Genomic DNA, 20,555 nt, shown 5'->3' with positions numbered 1-20,555 from the left:
GTGCAGGTGGGGTTTAACTGGTTTCTATCCCACACTTTGAAGCAGTCAAGTTCACAAACAATGTGTCATTAAGGGACAAGCATGACAGTTGTGTATGGCTTCAATTTTTGCTGAGCTTGTAGTTTTATATGTGTAAGGCTTCAATTTGCTTTGATGGCACTTCTTTCATGAATGCATACTATGTTGTCTTCCATATATGCACTGGGATTTAACTACCATATACTCCCAGTTTTTTTTAACTTTGATGTAGGGCTTCAGTGGGATAGAAGAATCATTTAAATCCCTTGTGGAATTTTGCAGGTCCAGTGCAGCGACTGTTTTATTAGAGTATAATATTATAATTATTATGCTTTGGAACTATACAATGTTCTTTCTATTAGAGATCATAAGTTCTTATACAAATAGCTATACTGTCTGTCAACTAGTATAGGAAACACTCACATATGAGTGCAATTAGGGAATAATTGTACGAGTAACAGTCAAAATTGCACAAAGTGAAGCCAAGTACAATTTTGGCTGTTACGAGTACAATTATTCCATAATTGCACAAAAATGTATGTGATTGCCTACTAATCACATAGTAATCACCCTTCGTGGTTTGTAGTACACATCTTATTGGGTTATTATAGCATCGTTTGTTGTGCTTAAAAGGCTTCGTGTGTCAGCAATGTTTGATTGGCTACTCAAAATATCAACATTTGTTGCACTTAAAATGCTGGCATACTGGATTGGCTATTCATTATATCACTTTCTTGTTGCACATAAAAGGCTTCTGTGATACTGTAATTTTATTGGCTACTTTACAATGCAATTACAGAAACAAACCATGCAATTGGGATTAATTGCACTCCTACTATTGGGACTAATGTATGGCAGACTAAATCATTAATGATTAACCAGCGTGGACAGTCTGGAAAATCATTCATATAAATAAAGTGTGAAAGGATTCACACTTTTAGTTACATGAACTCTCATACTTCTGAATTCACATATATACAAGATATACATTCACTGACACTGAACATATATGACAGGGTGGAGTTCCAGAAACCCCTTCTGAAAACTTGATTGTAGTGTATATAGGCTTTTAAATACCAGACTATATAATTCTCACAGCACAAAGCTACAGAAAAGACAAGAACAATACTAGTATAATTATAATGACAAGTTGCACTTGGTTCCCCAGAAGTATGTATGTATAGAACAAGGATATACACATGAACAAAAATCTTTGGATACCATATATATATTTAAAAATATATATATATATATATATATATAATTTATATATACATGCATATGCTCCAATGTGTTCCAACATTATAGCTGTGCACCTACAGTATAGCTATAGGCCAAGTGTTCAGTGATTAGTACTATATATCTATGAACTATGTATTGTTACAGCAATGACCAAACCACATTTACTATATCAATATTTTTGAGGTTTTCAATAGTAACCATAACGATTTCATGGTTTCAACATTTGTTGTGCAATACTAACCAAACAATTACAAGCTCTAGCATTGTGGTGCAATATACTACAACATACATGCTACGTATTGTGCATATTACATACATGCAGTCTTGTTTGTACTGTACAATAGTACAGCAACACTTCATGAATGCAAAAAACTATATAGTTAGTTGTCCACAATGTACAATGTACCTCACTTATACAAATATTTTGAAGCTACATGCATATTTTGAGATAAGTTTGAGATGGAATGAGGTAGCACCTTTAGGTGTATCACCATCTGCAGCAAGTACTGTGTTTTCAGACTCTGAAAAGCATACCATCTCTACTTCAAAAGAACGCCCTCCATCACCTCCAGTGTAATGAAATGTAAAGGAGTATGAGGTAGCATTGTAGTCTATTCTAGGACCAGTATTTCCAATGGTATAGTATACATTTTGAAATGGGTCATACTGACAGGCAGCTACTCCATTACATTTTCCAGACATGCCTAGTTTTATTCCACTACAAGGATTGTAGTAGTAGGTATAGCCTTGATTGTCTTCAGCAGTCAACGCTGCATACGGGTTGTCCAGATCATGAAGGTTGATCACTGCACCATCACTAGGGCTCTTACAGGTACATGAGTCAGTTTGGTTACATGTTCCATTTGATGGTGGACCACCACCACAACCATTAGGGCACGCACACACACTGTAGAGATCATATGCATTTCCTTCACCAACTGCTCTAAAGAAGGCTTTATTTCTTTGGTCCTGATCACAAAACAAATTCACAGTTGATGTGGTCATGTTATTTGGTCCAGTATATTGTATGCTAAGTTGACCATTATTCTGTACAAATTTTGCAGAATTTGCCACACCTAAACCGACAAGAGAATCTCCTTGTTCTTCACACAATGAGTTACCCTTACAGTCAGGTTTTGTGATGGGTGAACAAGGATTGTACAGAAAGGTGTTTGTTGGAGTTGCTTCATCTCTTAGTGGATTTGTTCCATTATCAAGGGAATGAAGGTTAATTGTACCAGTTCCATCTGACATTTCGCAACTACACAAATCCTTGGCTTGACATCCAGTTTGTGAAGATGTACATTTCCCAGGACAAGCACATCGAGTGTAGAGCTTGAACATGTAATGGCGTTCACTAAGCTCATGATCATATTCAAATCTTCCTTTCATTTCATTTTCATCACAGATCAACTCCACTTCTGATGTTCTGTTGTAGCCATGTTTGTCATCATGTGTTGAATTGTAAACTGCAAAGACAGAAGAGTTTCGATACACAAACTTTACGGTCACAAGATTTCCTAAGTCATATGGTCCTTCTCCATCACCAGTTTGACATAAACTAGTATTTGGACAACTATTAGTGGAGAAAATCATGCATGGATTGTAGGAGTAGTTATACGTCAGATTAGTTTGTTCAGATTTTGCTTGAATGGTAAAAGTTGGCTCAGGGATACCACTAACCAGGCTATGTAAATCAATCACTCCAGGTTGTTCCACTCCAGTTAAGTGACATGAACATTCATCGATTTTGACACATGTTGGCTCATCTCTGATATGAGACACAGCATCAGAACAGGTTGCAATGATCAGTAGTAGCAGAAGCACACTCATTATAATGTGAATCAGAGAACTGCCAAATGGAATAAATTTATTTCAAGTAAAGGAAAATTATCAAGTAGGGATCATAGAAATAAAAAGCAAGGAAACAAGGAAGGCTATCTACACCTGCATCTATACTATACTAGTTGATAGTTAATTCTCATATTATACAGAGTATACAGAATTTTTCTAATTTTTGGAGTCTACTTTATAGTAAGGTCCCCCAAACTAAGTTCAAAATAGGACATAGTAATGATTTGTATTGGCATATAAATGAATCTGCAGAAATATTCAAAAAGGTCTGTTTAATAAGGCCAAGAAATCTATTAGCTTTGTTAACCATTGCTGAACACTGACTATGAAACTTGAGATTGCAATTACAGTGTGTAGACACTGCCAAAGCATTACACAAGATATTGAGTGTTAAATCACGATAATAGTAGAAATCATGCCAGCTTGATGGCATCCCTTTTAGTTGTTTTTTTACCTCTTGTTGTTAGATATACTTGATTGGGCAATATACGTTGTTAATATGTGATTTTTGGCAAATTTTTCCCTCCCTATTTCAGGTTCACCCATGCAGATGGTTAGCAATCTTTAAATTAACCACACTTCATACAAGTTAGCCGAACCCCTTGGGACCAGGGGTGGTCCATAAGTCTGAAAAGTCTGTATCTCTGAAACTGTGTATAAATACCTTAAAACTAGCATAAAGAATTTAAAAGAAATACTGCTTGAAGGTTCTTAGTTTACTAATTTGTTAAGATACCTTACTGTAGTTATACTGATAGTAAAGTGTCAGTAAACTTAAGTATATGGAACATAATTATTTTACTAAGTTTTAAACTCTCAGTAAAACATCAGTGAATGTGGGTTTACTGAAAAACTACTAAAATAACAAACAATTAACTGTTCCATATACTGGGGATATACCACTGTAGTAAACTAAGACACTTCAAGTAGTGAAAATATCAGTGTTTCAACCACCCTAATAGAACAGTCACTACTCTAATAGAGCAGTCATTTCCGTAGTTTGGTTAACCAGATAAGTGGGGTCTGGATAATTGAGGTTCCACTGTATGTGACTTCTTTGTTGATGGATGACTACTACTGTGATGTGAGGAAGGATTGGCTATCATTTGTTTGGTGTCTGTAGATGAAAACTGGGTTTTGGAGCCACAGCGACAGGAAACCCACCTCACCAATTAAAGTACTAATGCTTTTAGGTGAAGGGTTACTCACAGAGGAAGGTTGAAGAATCAAGGCTACAGAGAGTTACGGCTCATAATGTTAGATTTTGTAGATATTACGATCGATTTCTACCCCAAGAAGACAATGGAATTGACTGTCACTGCAGCTGTATTCAAGTGACCAAGATGTAACAGCAGTTAGCAAATTATGATTATTTGCATTGGTAACCCTAATCCTAGTTTATGCTAGCACCTTGGTAAAACAGGTATAGCAAGTTTTAAAAATTGTAGGTTGATTTGAAATCTTTTATTCTGGAATCAGCCAGATATTCCTGGAAAATTTTTGGGGTTTTTAGCGTAATTTTTGTATCTATGGTCTTTTGTTTTAGACAAACTTCCCAGAAATCTTGAAACCTCTGGAATCCCGTAGGTAATAAGTTGGTTGCTGACCCCTTGAGCATGCAGTTGGGACAGAAAACTGGGGAAACAGATAGTCTCGCATAGCCAGACTGCTTTTTTGTATCACGGCGCTTATCGATTAGAATTACTGTCGTTTGCATCAGTGTTCGAATCCCGTACCGGCGTGCGTGACTGCATAGCGTCGAGTGTAGCGGTTATTTTATCACGCTAATCATAGTTAGCCTGGCGTGGTTCTGCCATCACACTAACCCATGGTTAGCGTGATCAAATAACCACTATGCTCGACAATACGCAGTCACACATGCCGGTACGGGATTCGAACACTGATGCAAACGACAGTATAAGTGCCTGCTTGAAAAAGGGTCTGGTCCAGAATCAATAATTTTTCATAGAGCTCGGGGTGTAAAAAATGAGTTGACATATTGATTCTGGACCAGACCCCTTTTCGAGCATTGTACAGGTCTCACGGTCCTACTGCCCCGGATAGCCAAGGTGACAGAGCGGAGTAAAGAAAAAGAGATGGAACATCGCATTAGTAAAAGTGTTTTGGTATAGGGTGTGCCATGTTTCTTAGAGAGTAAATAGTTGCCTCCCTACCAAGTCCATAGAAAAAACAAGAGGGGTAGCTAAATGAACCACACTCCACACTGCGAACCCTATCACCATATTCCCGCTTCTTCTCTAACTCATGCCTTCGAAAAAGTGATGCAGGCTGAGTCTTATAAGGTAGCTTGGTGCGTTGGGGTGAAACCCTTATATCAAAAAATGCACCCTGGCGTCTACCCCAAAATCCAGTCGCACGAACATCTGCATGGGCTTCATCATTATGAATGGCAGAAACAGGAGCAATGGTCTCTCCATTAAGAGGTAACAAAGGTGGTTCCACTGCAACATTATAACAGACCTCTTGTAACCATCCAGCTGTCAAGTCAGGAAGTTCATTATGACGAATAAAGGAAAGGTCTCCATGGCGGCAAACCATAGCATGATCTACACTGAAGGGGGTGCCACAAACACAGTGACTGGAGACATCATACAATTGCCAGCCAAATCTAAGACTTAAAGCGCCGTGCTGAGAAACGCGGTCGAGACTAGGAGGTTGTTGACTCCTGGAGCCATGATATAGCCGCTAACGGGTAGACCTACTATACAGCACCAGCTATGTCATGCCTTCAGCTCACTGAATGCAGCACTGCAAATACATAAAACGCCACTCAGTTCTGAGAGGCACACGTTGAGTTTCAAAGTGATAGCTAACAGCCATTGTGACACCAATTTCTTATACATTGAAGCATCACGGTGACAGACAAATTAACTTACAAATTTGCAAGAACGCCAGTCGCCAGTTCTTCCTTCACTGCCGGAGAGTTCTCGGAGTTATCCGCCTTGGAGCTATCACATGATAACCACAAACGATATTTTATCGATATTAACAAAGTTGCATCATCCCATAGCATAAGCTGTTTCTAAGGCTAGTAATGGCCCAAACATCAGCAACATGACAATTAATTCTAAACTATTGCAGCAACTATAGCTATTAAAGGGTGGATTTTATCACTTAGCTAAGTTCATTATACAATAAACGACAATAAGTCACTAAAAGTTATGCAATAAATTTAATACTTCCTTGAATTATAGCTAACTGATTTTGACATCAAAATTAATACATAGTTTAATCAAAATGATAGCAATGACTCTTCCTAATAGTGGAGTTGCATCTGGATAGTCCTCCAATAGGCTAGTATATCGCAAAAAAAAAGACCCAAACACAAACACAAAAAATATTTGCCTACTTCAATACAACACACTGGATAAACGCACATACACAAACAAAACAAACATGTATGCTCGCATGTATGTAATTTGCTTGCCCTATATACTTACAAATATATATTTTTAAATTCTAAGAGTCCCTATATATGATGCAGGGCAGTCTATGCCAGTGCTGAAAACTCAGCATTAGAGATAGAAGATAAAAAATATGAAATGGGTGGCTAAAGAGGTTCGGTGAGCAAATGTAAAAGTTGCAACCTGCATACAAGTGTTATGGTAAATGGATCATTAGCAATGTTATAACCCTCTCTCTGCCACCTTGCTGAAAATCTGTCCTGTACTCCTGTTCATTGCTGCCAGTCGCTGTTACATACAACTATTTCCAATTTTTATGGTTGTTTTTGGCCATCATCAACAACAAAGAACTCCTGTGTTTATATCTCAGCAAGAGCAGCTAAAACAGACTTCTGAAAAATTCATAACTCACTTAGCTATACATTTGATTTGGATTTTTTGGGTAATCATGCTGGAGATAGTGTCACTCAAGTTAGCAACTTCTCTCCAAAGGTACTTGTCTAGCACAGGAGCTTCTGCTAATTCCATGCGAAACTGTATGCCCAAATTCTTTGCCACTCCATAACCCTTGGGTTGCACAAAAATAACATCCAAGATAACATGTGTAGCAGATCTTGTTATATACTGTGTTTCAATCACAGCAGAGCTGTTGTTACAGTACTAGTTACACAACACATACGTATGTGCAAAGCTATATATATAGGCATCCACTACATATGTGTGTAGCCATCCACCAATGCATGCATATGTGCTGTAACATAATACAGATAGTTTAAAACTATAAATTATGCAAGAGTTTAAAAGAAATTATGTCTTAAAAAAAATTAGACAGCTTCTTACAAAAGATGCATCTGTAAGGCTCACTCTTATGCTATTATACACAATACCATATGCCCACATTTAGTTGATATACAATTCCAAGGTTTGTATATACTGTAAAGTATAAAAGTCAAAGATATAATTATCTCCATGTACTCTACCCATTAACCATATACTTCAGTACATTATTTGTAGTTACATAGTATAACTGGGTGTGTTGATGCAGTGTATATATGACATCAGTTTCTCCACTACTTTGATGTGCAACTTATTATTGTACAGTAGGTGGATGTACATACAATGAACCACAGCATTTTTATATAGCCAGGCCAAGTATACGCTGCAAGTTTGAGGCTGTCCAGGTCCAGTCATGGATTTTTTTTCCTCCTTTCTCCAGCATTTCAAACATACTTAATATAATATCTTTAAACAGGCTGTAGGACCAGGTGTCTTACAGACCTTCAGTACTTGTGCTGTAAAGCCTTAATAAAAAATAAAATACAGTGATTGATACTAAACCTATGAACTGTTCTGTAGCAATTTCTCTACTGTTTAATTCCATTTATGCACATATACATACGTATCTACATATAGGTTTGTCATTTGTTGTGCAATGCTACAGCATCTATAATATTGTTGTGCAAATCACAATCTTAATGTACAGAATAATTATAATAGTAAAGCAACACATAATATTATACTGTATACTAAAGAACAAACAAACAAACAAACAAAAAAAAAAATTCCACAGAGTATGTCCTCACTTATAAAAAATTAATTGTTAGCTAATTAATCATTTTGCTACATGCATATTTCGAGACAAGTTGGAGATTATATGCGGTAGCACCAACAGGTATATTACCATCTGCAATTAGCACTGTGTTGTCAGACTCTGTAAAGCATATCATTTTTACTCCAAAAGAACGTCCATCATCACCTCCATAGTAATAAAATGTAAAGGACTTCGAGGTTGTATTGTAGTGTATTCTAGGACCATTATTTCCAATGTTGTAGTATACATTATGGAATGGATCAAACTGACATGCAGCTACTCCATTGCATTTTCCTGAGGAATTTTCTAGTTTTATTCCACTACAAGGATTGTAGTAGTAGGAATATCCATAATTGTCTTCTGCAATCAGTGGTGCATATGGGTTGTCTAGATCATGAAGGTTGATCACTGCACCATCACTAGTGCTCTTACAGGTACATGAGTCAGTTTGGTCACATGTTCCGTTTGATGGTGGAGCACCACAACCATTAGGACAAGCACACACACTGTAGAGATCATATGCATTTCCTTCACCAACTGCTCTAAAGAATGCTTTATTTCTTTGGTTCTCATCACAAAACAAATTCACAGTTGATGTGGTCATGTTGTTTGGTCCAGTATATTGTATGCTAAGTTGACTGTTATTCTGAACAAATTTTGCAGAATTTGCCACACCTAAACCCACAAGAGAATCTCCTTGTTCTTCACACAATGAGTTACCCTTACAGTCAGGTTTTGTGATGGGTGAACAAGGATTGTATAGAAAGGTGTTTGTTGGACTTGCTTCATCTCTCAGTGGATTTGTTCCATTATCAAGGGAATGAAGGTTAATTGTACCAGTTCCATCTGACATTTCACAACTACACAAATCCTTGGCTTGACATCCAGATTGTGAAGATGTACATTTCCCAGGACAAGCACATCGAGTGTAGAGCTTGAACATGTAATGGCGTTCACTAAGCTCATGATCATATTCAAATCTTCCTTTCATTTCATTTTCATCACAGATCAACTCCACTTCTGATGTTCTGTTGTAGCCATGTTTGTCATCATGTGTTGAATTGTAAACTGCAAAGACAGAAGAGTTTCGATACACAAACTTTACGGTCACAAGATTTCCTAAGTCATATGGTCCTTCTCCATCACCAGTTTGACATAAACTAGTATTTGGACAACTATTAGTGGAGAAAATCATGCATGGATTGTAGGAGTAGTTATATGTCAGATTAGTTTGTTCAGATTTTGCTTGAATGGTAAAGGTTGGCTTGTGTTCACCACTAACCAGGCTATGTAAATCAATCACTCCAGGTTGTTCCACTCCTGTTAAGTGACATGAACACTCATCAATTTTGACACACATTGGTTCATCTTCAGTTTTGGACACAGCATAAGAACATGTTGAAATGATGAGTAGTAGTAGTAGTAGTAGAGGCACACTCATTGTAATGCAAATCAGAAAACTGCCAAATCATACAAAAACATACATACAGTAGCTCTAAGCCTAAGGTGCTATACAAAAATGGCAAATAACAGAAAACAATTGTGACTGGATTTTGGAAAAAATGTTCTAAATTGCACATTAGAAGTTTAGAGATAAACAGTTTAAAGAATTTTGAGTCAGCATAACTTGCCAAGGATAGCAAGCACTTATAGCTATGAAATTTACACAAGAGATGCATCAATTCAATATTACTTTTCAGGCCACTTCCAGTACTTGTAGCTGCTTATAGAGTTTCTTGCCAAATAAGATAGAAAATCTTAGCAGTTGGACAAGTGAAGTAGCATCACGAGTGCTCACAAAGGGAGGAGGGTGGGGGTGGCAGGCCATGATTGAAGTCCAGACACGGGCTGTGCTGGCATCTTAGTGGCTGATATGTAGCAATATCTACAGGCCAACATTATCAGGCCATCCACCTGCCAGTAAACCCGCACTGATTCTTGCCAAGCCAGGCCCTTCACAAGGCCTGAAACCATTCAAGCTCTCCACACCACCCAGAAAGATGCCTGTTAAAACCAGCCTCGAGTGGTTTGAGTAGTACTGAGGGTCAAAACTAGCAGTCCGATAGTGTAGCTATCCACTGGTGGTGTTAGTTTGATCATTTTGCCTGATGTGCGATTTGGATCGGTTTCAAAAATCTGGTCACAATTGAAAAGCAATGCTATGAAAACACTTATTAAATGGATGCATATGTACAGTGTAAGTAGTATATACTAACTGATATAAATGATGAACCATGATTACTTATATATAGTACCCAAAGCATTGTATTGAATATGGTTTTGCACATATAAGTTCAGTTGTAATAAAGCACTAAGTACGTGTTTAGAAAAGAATCAGTGGTCATGATCAACACCTCTGCCCAATAAATGAAACTAGTTATTCCTCGCTGACATCATGCTAATGACTTCGGCTGACGTAAGGACATTCTTAATACATTTAAATAAGTAGTTTTTATAGGCTTTTGGCATTGATTGCCATTTGTCCTTCAGATCACTTTTCAATTATACTGTCCTATCTTTTTTGTACCTCACCATCTTGTAATTCCACATGCAGGGGTGTATCCAGGATTTTTCAGAGGGTTTCCAGATTTGGTAGTGAGTTATTGATGCAGGGATCTGGAGCACAACCCCCAGCTGCTAACAGATTTTGAACATCAAATGTTTCAAATTTTACTAGTTCATGCTCTATGGATATGCTGTCTTCAATATATGCTCAATTACAGTTTTGATATGGCTGCATGGTCAGGAGTATAGTTTTAGTGATCCAAATAGCTAGCTACATCCAAATCCTCCAGTTAGAAGCTCAAAATAGTGATTCAAGCTAGTCTTGCATTTACATTATTCTTTAATAATTATTATACTTGCAATTTGTTACGAATGTTCTATTAGATTGCTCTATTAGAATACATCTGACTGCTCTATTAGAGTATCTCAATCTTCACTAACGTTTTTCTTTGCAACAGCTTGGTGAAATTCATATTCTTGTTCTCCTTAAAACAAGTTACTTATTACCTACAATGTAGCTCTGCTCTATTTCCATCTTTCTGTATATTTGCATTAAACTATGATGGTTGGTGTTCTTGCTGCAAGCCCACAAGTTCAAATTTTGAAAGGGACTTCCGGAACCCCAGGAAACCCTCTAAATACACCACTGACATGTGTATCTATAAAGCAATGAAAATAAAATAGAATAATATATTTAGTTGTTCTTGTCCTCCACTAACAAATAATTGCATGGAGGTAGTCTCGTGTAATCAGACTGTCATTGGGTAATGGGGTAAAAGATCTGGTCTGGATCAAATATCCACACTTCTATGATCCTAATTATGACAGGGATGATCCTTCACTGGTCTTAAGTTAGGAAGCAATGATGTCATGGTCTACAGTTACACTGTTTGCCCATGGTGGGTTCAACCCAGGTTGAGTAACCCACATGCATTCAACCCCAGTTTCTGTTCACAAGCAATCATCGTGCAGATGATGGTATTCATTGAGTGATGATATAATTGCTTTCTAAGCACTTTATGTATTCACCAAAAACTGCAACTCGCTAATTGCAAACCTGAGGTCAACATGTAGGGTTGAATTAGGATGTCATTGTTTGGAGGTGTGTCCAGTAGGCACCAGCCTACTATGCTTTTAATTTTGCCTATTATGCTATGCTGCAGTGCCCAAAAATTTTGCCTATTATGCTCATAATTATGCTCAAAATTATCTGCAGTTCCCATGTTTTGTTACTTTCCAATGGATAATGATAAACTTTTGCTTATGAACAACTGGTAAGTTAACGCTCGTTGTGCATTAAGAATTTGGCTGCATTGTAAACTATAATAATAGTCATGTCAAATAACTATGTTCCACTGCGGCATCACTGTACTGTCCACCTTTTTCAGTGGCGTGCATTTTTGCTTACAGTATGACAATTTATTTTGCCTATCATGCTAGCATTATGCTTGATGCTTTCAGGCACCTATTATGCTCAAAATTATGCCAGCATAATAGGCTGGTGCCTAGTGTCCAGAGCAAGTATGAACCAGTCTAGCTACAGTCGATTTCAGGTTGCTTGCGAATGCAATTTAACAATTTGCACATGTCATTTTACGTGCAGTGCTTTACTATGTTGAATAACTACCTTAGTATTACCCTGGCGCTTTCTAAGGCAAATAATGTAATTGTGTTATTATAAGGAGCTTGGTTGAAAGGAAACAGCTCACGTGTTCGAGCAATCATGTGGACGAATTGTTCAATTGCATTTGCAAGCAACCTGAAATTGACTGTAATAACTCTCGTCTCTTACTCAAAGACACCAGCATACAACACACAACACGTGTTCATCTGACTCATCAAAAATTACAATCACGTGAGACACATTCATCTATATATGTTTACAAACTGCGTGTGTGTTACAATAACAATTATAAGAGTATGCCTACTAATGTTACAAGTCTAATCATATTACACTTGCCCCTCCCAGAATATGCTTGTCCACAAGCATCATGGTTTATATCTCTCCGGTGGTTGTTGGTGTCTTTGAGGGTAGCGTGGTACTGGAACTTCATCATCATCAGCTGCTGGTACAGTTACATGTTCAATTCCTGGTGGGGACCAATCATCTCTAGTGCCAGCATCAGCTTCATCCTCCCTCTTAGCAGAGGTGTTAGTGTTTTTCAGGCCTGGAACACAACGATGTCGCAGTCTGTTAGTATGGACAACTTTAGTACGTTTACCATCATGAATCTCTATACTTACAGGGCTTTTTACAGATTTTACAATCCATTCCCCTTCCCATCTGGGATCCAATTTTCCTGCAGTTGGTACAGAAAGCCAAACAGGCTGTCCTTGTTTAAAGTATGGTAAACTTGTATGCTGATCATAAAATGACTTTTGGCTAGCTGCTGCCTGTGTGATGTTGACATGAACAAAATCCTGTAACTCTGCTAATCTAGCTTGGAGTATAGCAGGATATGACAGAGAGTCATAGGAATGCTGGCTAAGCCCTTGGAAGTTAGGGGGATCCTTGCCATACAGTAGCATGTAGGGAGAGATACCTGTACTGCTGTGACGTGATGTTCGGTATGCATACAACACCAGTGGTAAATGTGCTTCCCAATCACTTTGAGAAGTAACATAAGCGCGTAAAAGCTGTAACAACGTCCGGTTAAAACGTTCAACCATACCGTCCCCTTGTGGGTGGTATGGGGTGGTATGCGACTTACGAACACCAAATGCATGCAGCACTTGATTAAAAATAGTGCTTTCAAAATTGCGGCCTTGATCTGAATGTATAATCTGCGGTGGGCCATATGTGCAGAAAAAATTGATCAGAGCTGTTGTGATACGACTAGCCGTTTGGTCAGGGAGGGGTACAGCATCGGCCCACTTGGTAAAATAGTCCTGTAGTACCAACAAATAACGATTATTGTTGGTTGACAACGGAACTTGTAGTATGTCGACAGCAACCATCTGCCAAGGCTGACCGATTGGAACATTCTGTAGTGGGGCACGCTGTGGCATGCTGACCTTGGATTGTTGGCACGTTAGACAATTTCTACAGTACTGGTCAACATCCTTGGCCATATTAACCCAGTAAGCTACCTTACGCAACTTCTGCAATGTTTTCTCCACCCCTTGATGGCCTGCTGTAGGAACATCATGACTGAGACGTAGTGCGTCGTGCTGGGCAGACGGGGGAAGAACAGGTACAGTAATAACTGGTTCCAGTGGCCCAGGGGAGTACTTACGGTACAGTGTACCATCTGTGATTAACAATTGCTTCCACAGTTGTTTAAATCTACGAAGTGGAGGTTGGTTCCATTTCTTATCAGATGGAATACCTGACGACTCTGAGAGCGTGTGGTATACCTGAGATATGGTGGGGTCCTTTAGTTGGGCATCTTGTAAGTGAGATAGTGAATCAGATGGCATGGAAATAGTTACAGCACATCGATTTGGTGACAAGCGTGACAACGCATCAGCATTGGTGTTAACTGAGCCTTTCCGGTACACTATCTTAAAACTAAACTCTTGCATTGCTAAAGCCCAACGACACAGCATGCCTTCCATCTTTTGCTCTGAGAGCCATTGTAGGGGAGCATGGTCTGTGTAGAGTCGGAATGATCTACCCAGAAGATAGTGGCGATACTGTTTCAAAGCAAAAACAATGGCAAGGCATTCACGCTGTATTACACTATAGTTACGCTCAGCTGATGTCAGAGTGCGACTAGCATAAGCAATGACATGCCCACCTTGCTCTAAAATTGCACCCAAGCCCACTGCACTAGCATCTGTCTGCAGGACAAACTCATCAGCATTAGGACCAAAACGAGGGTAAACAAGAACAGGGGCTTGTACTAACTGCGTTTTTAAGGCTGTGAAAGCTTTGTTGCATGCTTCATCCCATGAGAATGGAATATTATTCTGAGTAAGTGAGTACAGCGGTGCTGCAATGTTAGAAAAATTGAGTATGTAGCGCCTATAATATGACGCCAGTCCCAGAAATTGGCGAACTTCCGTTGGATTAGTAGGAGATGGCCAGTCAGTAATGTCTTGGATTTTACTGGGATCAGGAGACATACCCTTGGCTGAGAACACATGCCCTAAATAACGCACACTAGGCAAGCCAATATGGCACTTGGCACCTCTAAGTGTCAATCCTGCATCTCTAATCCGTTGGAACACCATCTTTAAATGTTGGGCATGTGTAGCTACACTATCTGAATGGATCAAGATGTCATCTAAATAGATGGTGACAAACGGTAGCCCACTTAAGGTCTTGTCCATTAGCCGCTGGAATGAACTGGGAGCACCAGTCAAACCAAAGGGCATCCTACAAAACTCATATAGTCCCATACCAGGGCCTGGACAGAATGCTGTTTTTTCTCTATCCACTGGGTTAACTGGTACTTGCCAGTAACCACTATGTAGGTCAAGCGTTGTAAAGATGGTAGACCCTACAAGCCTGTCTTGTACTTCATCTGGTAGTGGTAATGGATATGAGTCCTTGGTGGTTCGTTTATTAAGTTCTCTATAATCAACACATATCCGTATCTGGCCTGACTTTTTTGGCACAAACACTGCCGGGGCCATCCAAGGGCTCTTGCTACGTGTGATGATACCTTGCTCTAGCATTGTCTCAATTTGTTGAGTTACTTCAACCCGGTATTGTGCTGGGATTCGTCTAGGTGGCACCCTTACTGGGTTGCCTGAAGTGGATATGAAGTGATATGCATCATCAGTCCTGCCTGGAGTGGTACAAAAGACTCCTTTAAACTGCTCTACAATGCATTCTAACTGGACATCATTACACTTCGGGGTATCAAACTCTAAAGGGCCCTTATAGTCAGGTATAGCACACTCATCTACAAGGTCAGTACCTGATTCATTTTGAGACTGAATCATACATAGGGAAGCTTGGTTCACATGCACTTCTTCATAAATAGGGATGACTTTGGCCAATGCAACATTATCTACTGGCATGTTTGTATTGGGAAAACCTCTACTAACAGCAACTGGTGTACAAGTAAAGTCTAGAACCAACCCATTTTGTTGCAAAAAGTCAATTCCTAAAATTACTGGTGTAACCAAGCTTTCAACCACAACAAAATTATGCAGAATATTAAACTCACTCAGCTGTACAGATGTCCTTATGTGTCGGAGTATTGGTAGTTGATCTCCAGAAGCTGTCACAAGGTGTATTGACTTAGCCTGTGGAGCTTCAATCACATTCTTCATGTTAGACAATAAGTCACACCGCACGAGTGATACTGAAGATCCTGAATCGAGCATAATATCCACTGCAACACCACCCAGTACTCCCTTAACTATGGTAGCTTGGCATTTAACTACGGCAACAGTTACAGTCATTACATCAGCAGTGGGGCTTATGGGCGGGGACGCCTGCTGCCCTGTGCAGACGCCCCCTGCCCGTTTCCCTGATACCAACAGTTTCTTGCCAGGTGACCTGGTTGGCCACAAGAAAAACATAAACGGTTTTGCTGAGCTGGACAATCACGCTGAACATGACCTGGTTGGCCACAAATAAAACATCTTGGTCTCCTCCTTTGTTGTTGATAGCCACCTTGACGCGTTGACAAGGAAGCCATCTGCTCCGTCAGCAGTGCCACTTGGTCTCTTAATTTCTGCACCTCTGTCTGCTTCTCAGCAACATCTCTGACAGTGGAGACTGCCTGTGAATCAACCGTCATCAGCAACCTAGCACGAGTGACTGCCCCTTCAAGCGTCTTAACTTCTCCTGACGCTCGTAACTGCTTGGTTATCAGCTCCGGAAAACCAGCAACAAACTGATGTAACAATAAGGCGTCCTTTGCTTCCTTATTCATACCAGGGATAGCCATTTCGAGCAACTTCTTGAGATCATGAACAAATACAGGGATCGCTTCGCCAGGCCTCAACTTTCTTCGATGGAACTCATCCAGCGATACGAATCCCACGGGCATCATTGCGTTCTGTATTTCTCTTTTAGCAACCGTGTAATCTTTCTGCTGGTCCGCTGTAAGTTCGAGCCAAATGGCCAGTGCTTCCCCCTCCAACAACGTCGGTAACTTGATCGCTTGGTCTTCTTCCTTCCACCCATTCGCAGTCGCGCATATCTCAAACCTTTGGAACCAGTCCTTGACATCTCCGCTGGAAAAAGGCTTGGGTAGACTGAAGTGACGCTCAACCATCCTCTGCTACCAGTGTAATAACTCTCGTCTCTTACTCAAAGACACCAGCATACAACACACAACACGTGTTCATCTGACTCATCAAAAATTACAATCACGTGAGACACATTCATCTATATATGTTTACAAACTGCGTGTGTGTTACAATAACAATTATAAGAGTATGCCTACTAATGTTACAAGTCTAATCATATTACATGACTGTAGCTACCCAATGACAAAAAGCAATTTGGCCATGTGAGACTAGGGTGTCTGTTATGAACTTTAATGCTCTGTCTTTAATTTTGTCAACTTTAAAACCTGGGCAGCCATATAATAAACTGAATAAAAGCATGCATGCTTCAACTATGTTTTTGTTTGTTTGTTTGTTTGACCTTGCCGTGCCCACACAGATCTCTTTAAAGGGTCTAGTTGTGGTCGCATGAGACTGAGGTCTCATCAATATTGTAATGCATTTACATGTTTCCTCATTTAATAATGATGGTTCTCCAAATTGTGGTTCTCTCTCTCGGTACTTTAAATCAAATGGCTAGCTAGCTAGCTGCAGTGAATAGCTAACAATTCTTGACAACTTCTGACACACTAAAAGTCGGTGTAACATGCACGTTTCCAACGGCCATAGCTAGCTTTTGTATGAAAAACTTACAAAACGACCCCAGTTCAGGCAGCTAAGTACAATCACTACAATTTATTCTTAATTTAATCTGTTGTACTATATACTCCATATGGAGGTTTCTGTACAGTAAACAAATAATAATAATAATAGCTCAGTCTCGATCTAGTGCAGACTATCAACGACCACGGATTAGGCGACCACATGCACTTTCCGTCGATCATATTTTTCCATTCAGTCCGTATAACCGCTGCATGTTTTCAAACAAATGGAACAGCGCTATTATCATATAGCTATATGGCTCAGTGATACATCATGTTCTGCATCCTCAGCGTTCGAAAGTAAAACCTCCTGTAATCATGCATAGCCGGATCTATATAGAGATGGTTTACTATGCATGTCATATTATGCATGGCATGCACAACCATTCCGACATAATTAGATCTAGCTATATTCACTGCATTGTTTCTACAAAACTGCCACTCACAAATTTGCAAGATCGCCAGTCTCTGACTTCACTGGGACGAGTTGACGTATCATATGATAGCTAAACGATATTTTATCGATATCGACAAAGTTACATCATCCTAGGTAGCACCCGAGGCTGCAGCTGCTTTGCAGTCTACCTGCATAGCGCAATCAAACCGTGCATGCCTCTGTCCCCATTAGCTATATGCATATGTGCATGTAGCCGCCTTCTCTTCTGCTGATGCAAGATTACAGAATTAAAATAGCTAGGCTAGTAGCTATACAAAAATAATGTGGTGGTGTTGAGGGTCACTGAGATGGCAACATGCCCAAACTATACTTATAATACTGGTTAATTACTTAATTAACTACTGTATGCATGCATGTAGACAACATACAGGTGTACAAAGACACTTACAGCTCTTGATCAATGTAGAACACTTAGAAAGTATGATTTATTGCTGTGAGTTAGAAATAGTTTTGCATAAAACTATATATTGTACTACGTACATCAAAAACTTCAATCCTGAAACATATCCATATATAGTATGTACAAGTTGAGCTGAATCCTGAAAAAGAACTAATTTCTCAAGAAAATTAACATTTCAACCAACCAGATGATTAGTGGGACAGTAAAGTGTCATCAACAACAGACATGTGTGGTTTGGCTGCAATACAAGTGGGAAAGGGTTGTAGTGGATGTCACACTTTTGTGGCTTCCCCATAGGAAATGTGGTGAAAATTTTGATTGGCTGTAAATATTGTGTTGGGAATTTGAATGAAATGATTACAAAATATTTTTAGTGGATCAAGCAGTGCTACAAATTAGCCAAACTTCAAGATTATGTATAATTCCATCCTTGAGTTATTAAACGTTTTTGAGGATCCAGCTCAATGCGTACATACTATAGGTGTAAAATTGTTGACAAAGTGATTCCAAACTTAGTAAGTTTTTAGTTGTCTTTTGATTTGCTGGGGAGAGAGGTATTAATCACTGGGAGAGAATTCCATAATCTGGGTAATCTGTCAAAGTAGGAGTTATTGATTAACACTATTAAGTGTACGTTAACTTGATATGCATTACACTCAGAGTCTTGCATAACAAAAGAATTTAAATTAAGTTGTCTGGTAGAAGAAAACTTGTGCAAAGCTGCATGATCTGGTAGGATTGTTACTAAATGATATGAAATTGAGTAGTTAAAGCTATTTATGTGAACTTAAGTGATTTAACGAAAAGAAGATGTTGGCAAGTTCCAGCATACAGTTTACATGTAGTAGGTATCCATTATCTATTGAAAGTGAGACCCTTGTATAGCTATATAATTATGTATTGTGCATGTGAGTGTTTACAGTCCTACAACACTAAAATCAGCTGCTTCAGCATGTCATGGCAGATTATACGTTGCTAAATGCTTCTTTCAGATAACTTACTGGTTAGATAACTAATGTGTACGTATCTTAGCTGAAAAAAAGTAGCTTATAGCTATAACTTTGATTTTTTACTTTGCATTATAGCCGGGATTATAGCTATACTTGAAATTGTTTTGCCTTCTTTGGATTCATTTTGCATGTTTCTACATAGGGGGTGCCAATGGGGGCTTTGCTCCTCCATGGTCCTACAGGACTATAGTGACACCAGAAACAGGAATCATGCATTAACACTGTATTCAGAAGTACAGAAAGCCAACAGGCAAATAGAAGACAACAGTTATAAATTCACTTTACAGTTTATCACTGTGAAGAAAGTGAGGCAAATCAGTTTGAATTTTTGCACAAAGATAGAGATACTCTAATAGAACAGTCACAATTCTAATGTCATCAATTGACAATTTTTGCAAATTATACCAGCACTTTACCATCAACAGGATTACTAATTATATACTTTGTGCATACACTTTGTTAGCTAAATAGCTATCAAAATGCTCCCAAATCTAGGAGGTCAAATTTTAAAAATTTTCTTGTAGAAGATATCCGACTATAGGGTGTGTGCTCTTCATTTATCTAGCTATATCAAACAAAGTTATGCAAATGAATATAACTTGAGTACTAGTGTTCCATTTTTTCCTCTTAGTGGAATATACATCCTAAAACTTATTGCCTCCCCCCCCCCCCCCCCCCCAACAGTGCCTCCTAGATTTGCTTATGTGTGTCTATATAGCTGCTCTAAAGAATGGCCTATTTATTTGGTTATTGTCACAAAACAAATTACACCCATTGAATACACAATTTTTGTAGAAATAACCATACCTAAATCCACAAGACATTCTTGTTCTTCACACAATGATAACCCCTAATAGTCAGGTTTTGTGATGGGTGAACAAGGATTGTATAGAAAGGTGTTTGTTGGACTTGCTTCATCTCTCATGCAGTGGATTTGTTCCATTATCAAGTGAATGAAGGTTAATGGCACCAGTTCCATCTGACATTTCATTCACCATGCACTACCCATTCAGTTTCTGAGGACAAACACTTTCTGGGACAAACACATTGAGTATAGAGCTTGAATGTATGTAATGGTATTCAGTAAGTTCATAATCATAATATTATTCAAATCTTCCCTTGACTTTATGAGCAGTTAAAAATAATTCCACTGTTGTTTCCATGTTTGTCATCACATTTTGACTGGTAGCTTACATCATACAGCACAGTAGTACTGTAAT

At 38.8% G+C, this 20,555-nt stretch overlaps 2 protein-coding genes across 2 annotated transcripts; both read right to left on the bottom strand.

Moving 5' to 3' along the window:
• Positions 1-1,448: 1,448 nt before the first annotated feature.
• LOC136240690 (uncharacterized) lies at positions 1,449-6,084 on the bottom strand. The gene is made up of 2 exons (XM_066031712.1): positions 6,012-6,084; positions 1,449-3,112 (listed from the first exon to the last, which is right to left on the bottom strand). Exon 2 carries the CDS (start codon positions 3,091-3,093, stop codon positions 1,672-1,674), a length of 1,422 nt encoding a protein of 473 aa, XP_065887784.1. The 5' UTR covers positions 3,094-3,112; positions 6,012-6,084; the 3' UTR covers positions 1,449-1,671.
• Positions 6,085-7,909: 1,825 nt separating this feature from the next.
• LOC136240689 (uncharacterized) lies at positions 7,910-17,986 on the bottom strand. The gene is made up of 2 exons (XM_066031711.1): positions 17,915-17,986; positions 7,910-9,590 (listed from the first exon to the last, which is right to left on the bottom strand). The coding sequence occupies exons 1-2, from the start codon at positions 17,965-17,967 to the stop codon at positions 8,144-8,146; spliced, it is 1,500 nt and encodes a 499-aa protein (XP_065887783.1). The 5' UTR covers positions 17,968-17,986; the 3' UTR covers positions 7,910-8,143.
• Positions 17,987-20,555: the final 2,569 nt, after the last annotated feature.

The sequence above is a fragment of the Dysidea avara genome, chromosome 12 (assembly GCF_963678975.1).
Source record: "Dysidea avara chromosome 12, odDysAvar1.4, whole genome shotgun sequence".
Classification (NCBI taxonomy): domain Eukaryota; kingdom Metazoa; phylum Porifera; class Demospongiae; order Dictyoceratida; family Dysideidae; genus Dysidea; species Dysidea avara.
Note: the sequence above shows the minus strand (reverse complement) of the source record. Positions and strands in the feature narration are given on the sequence as shown.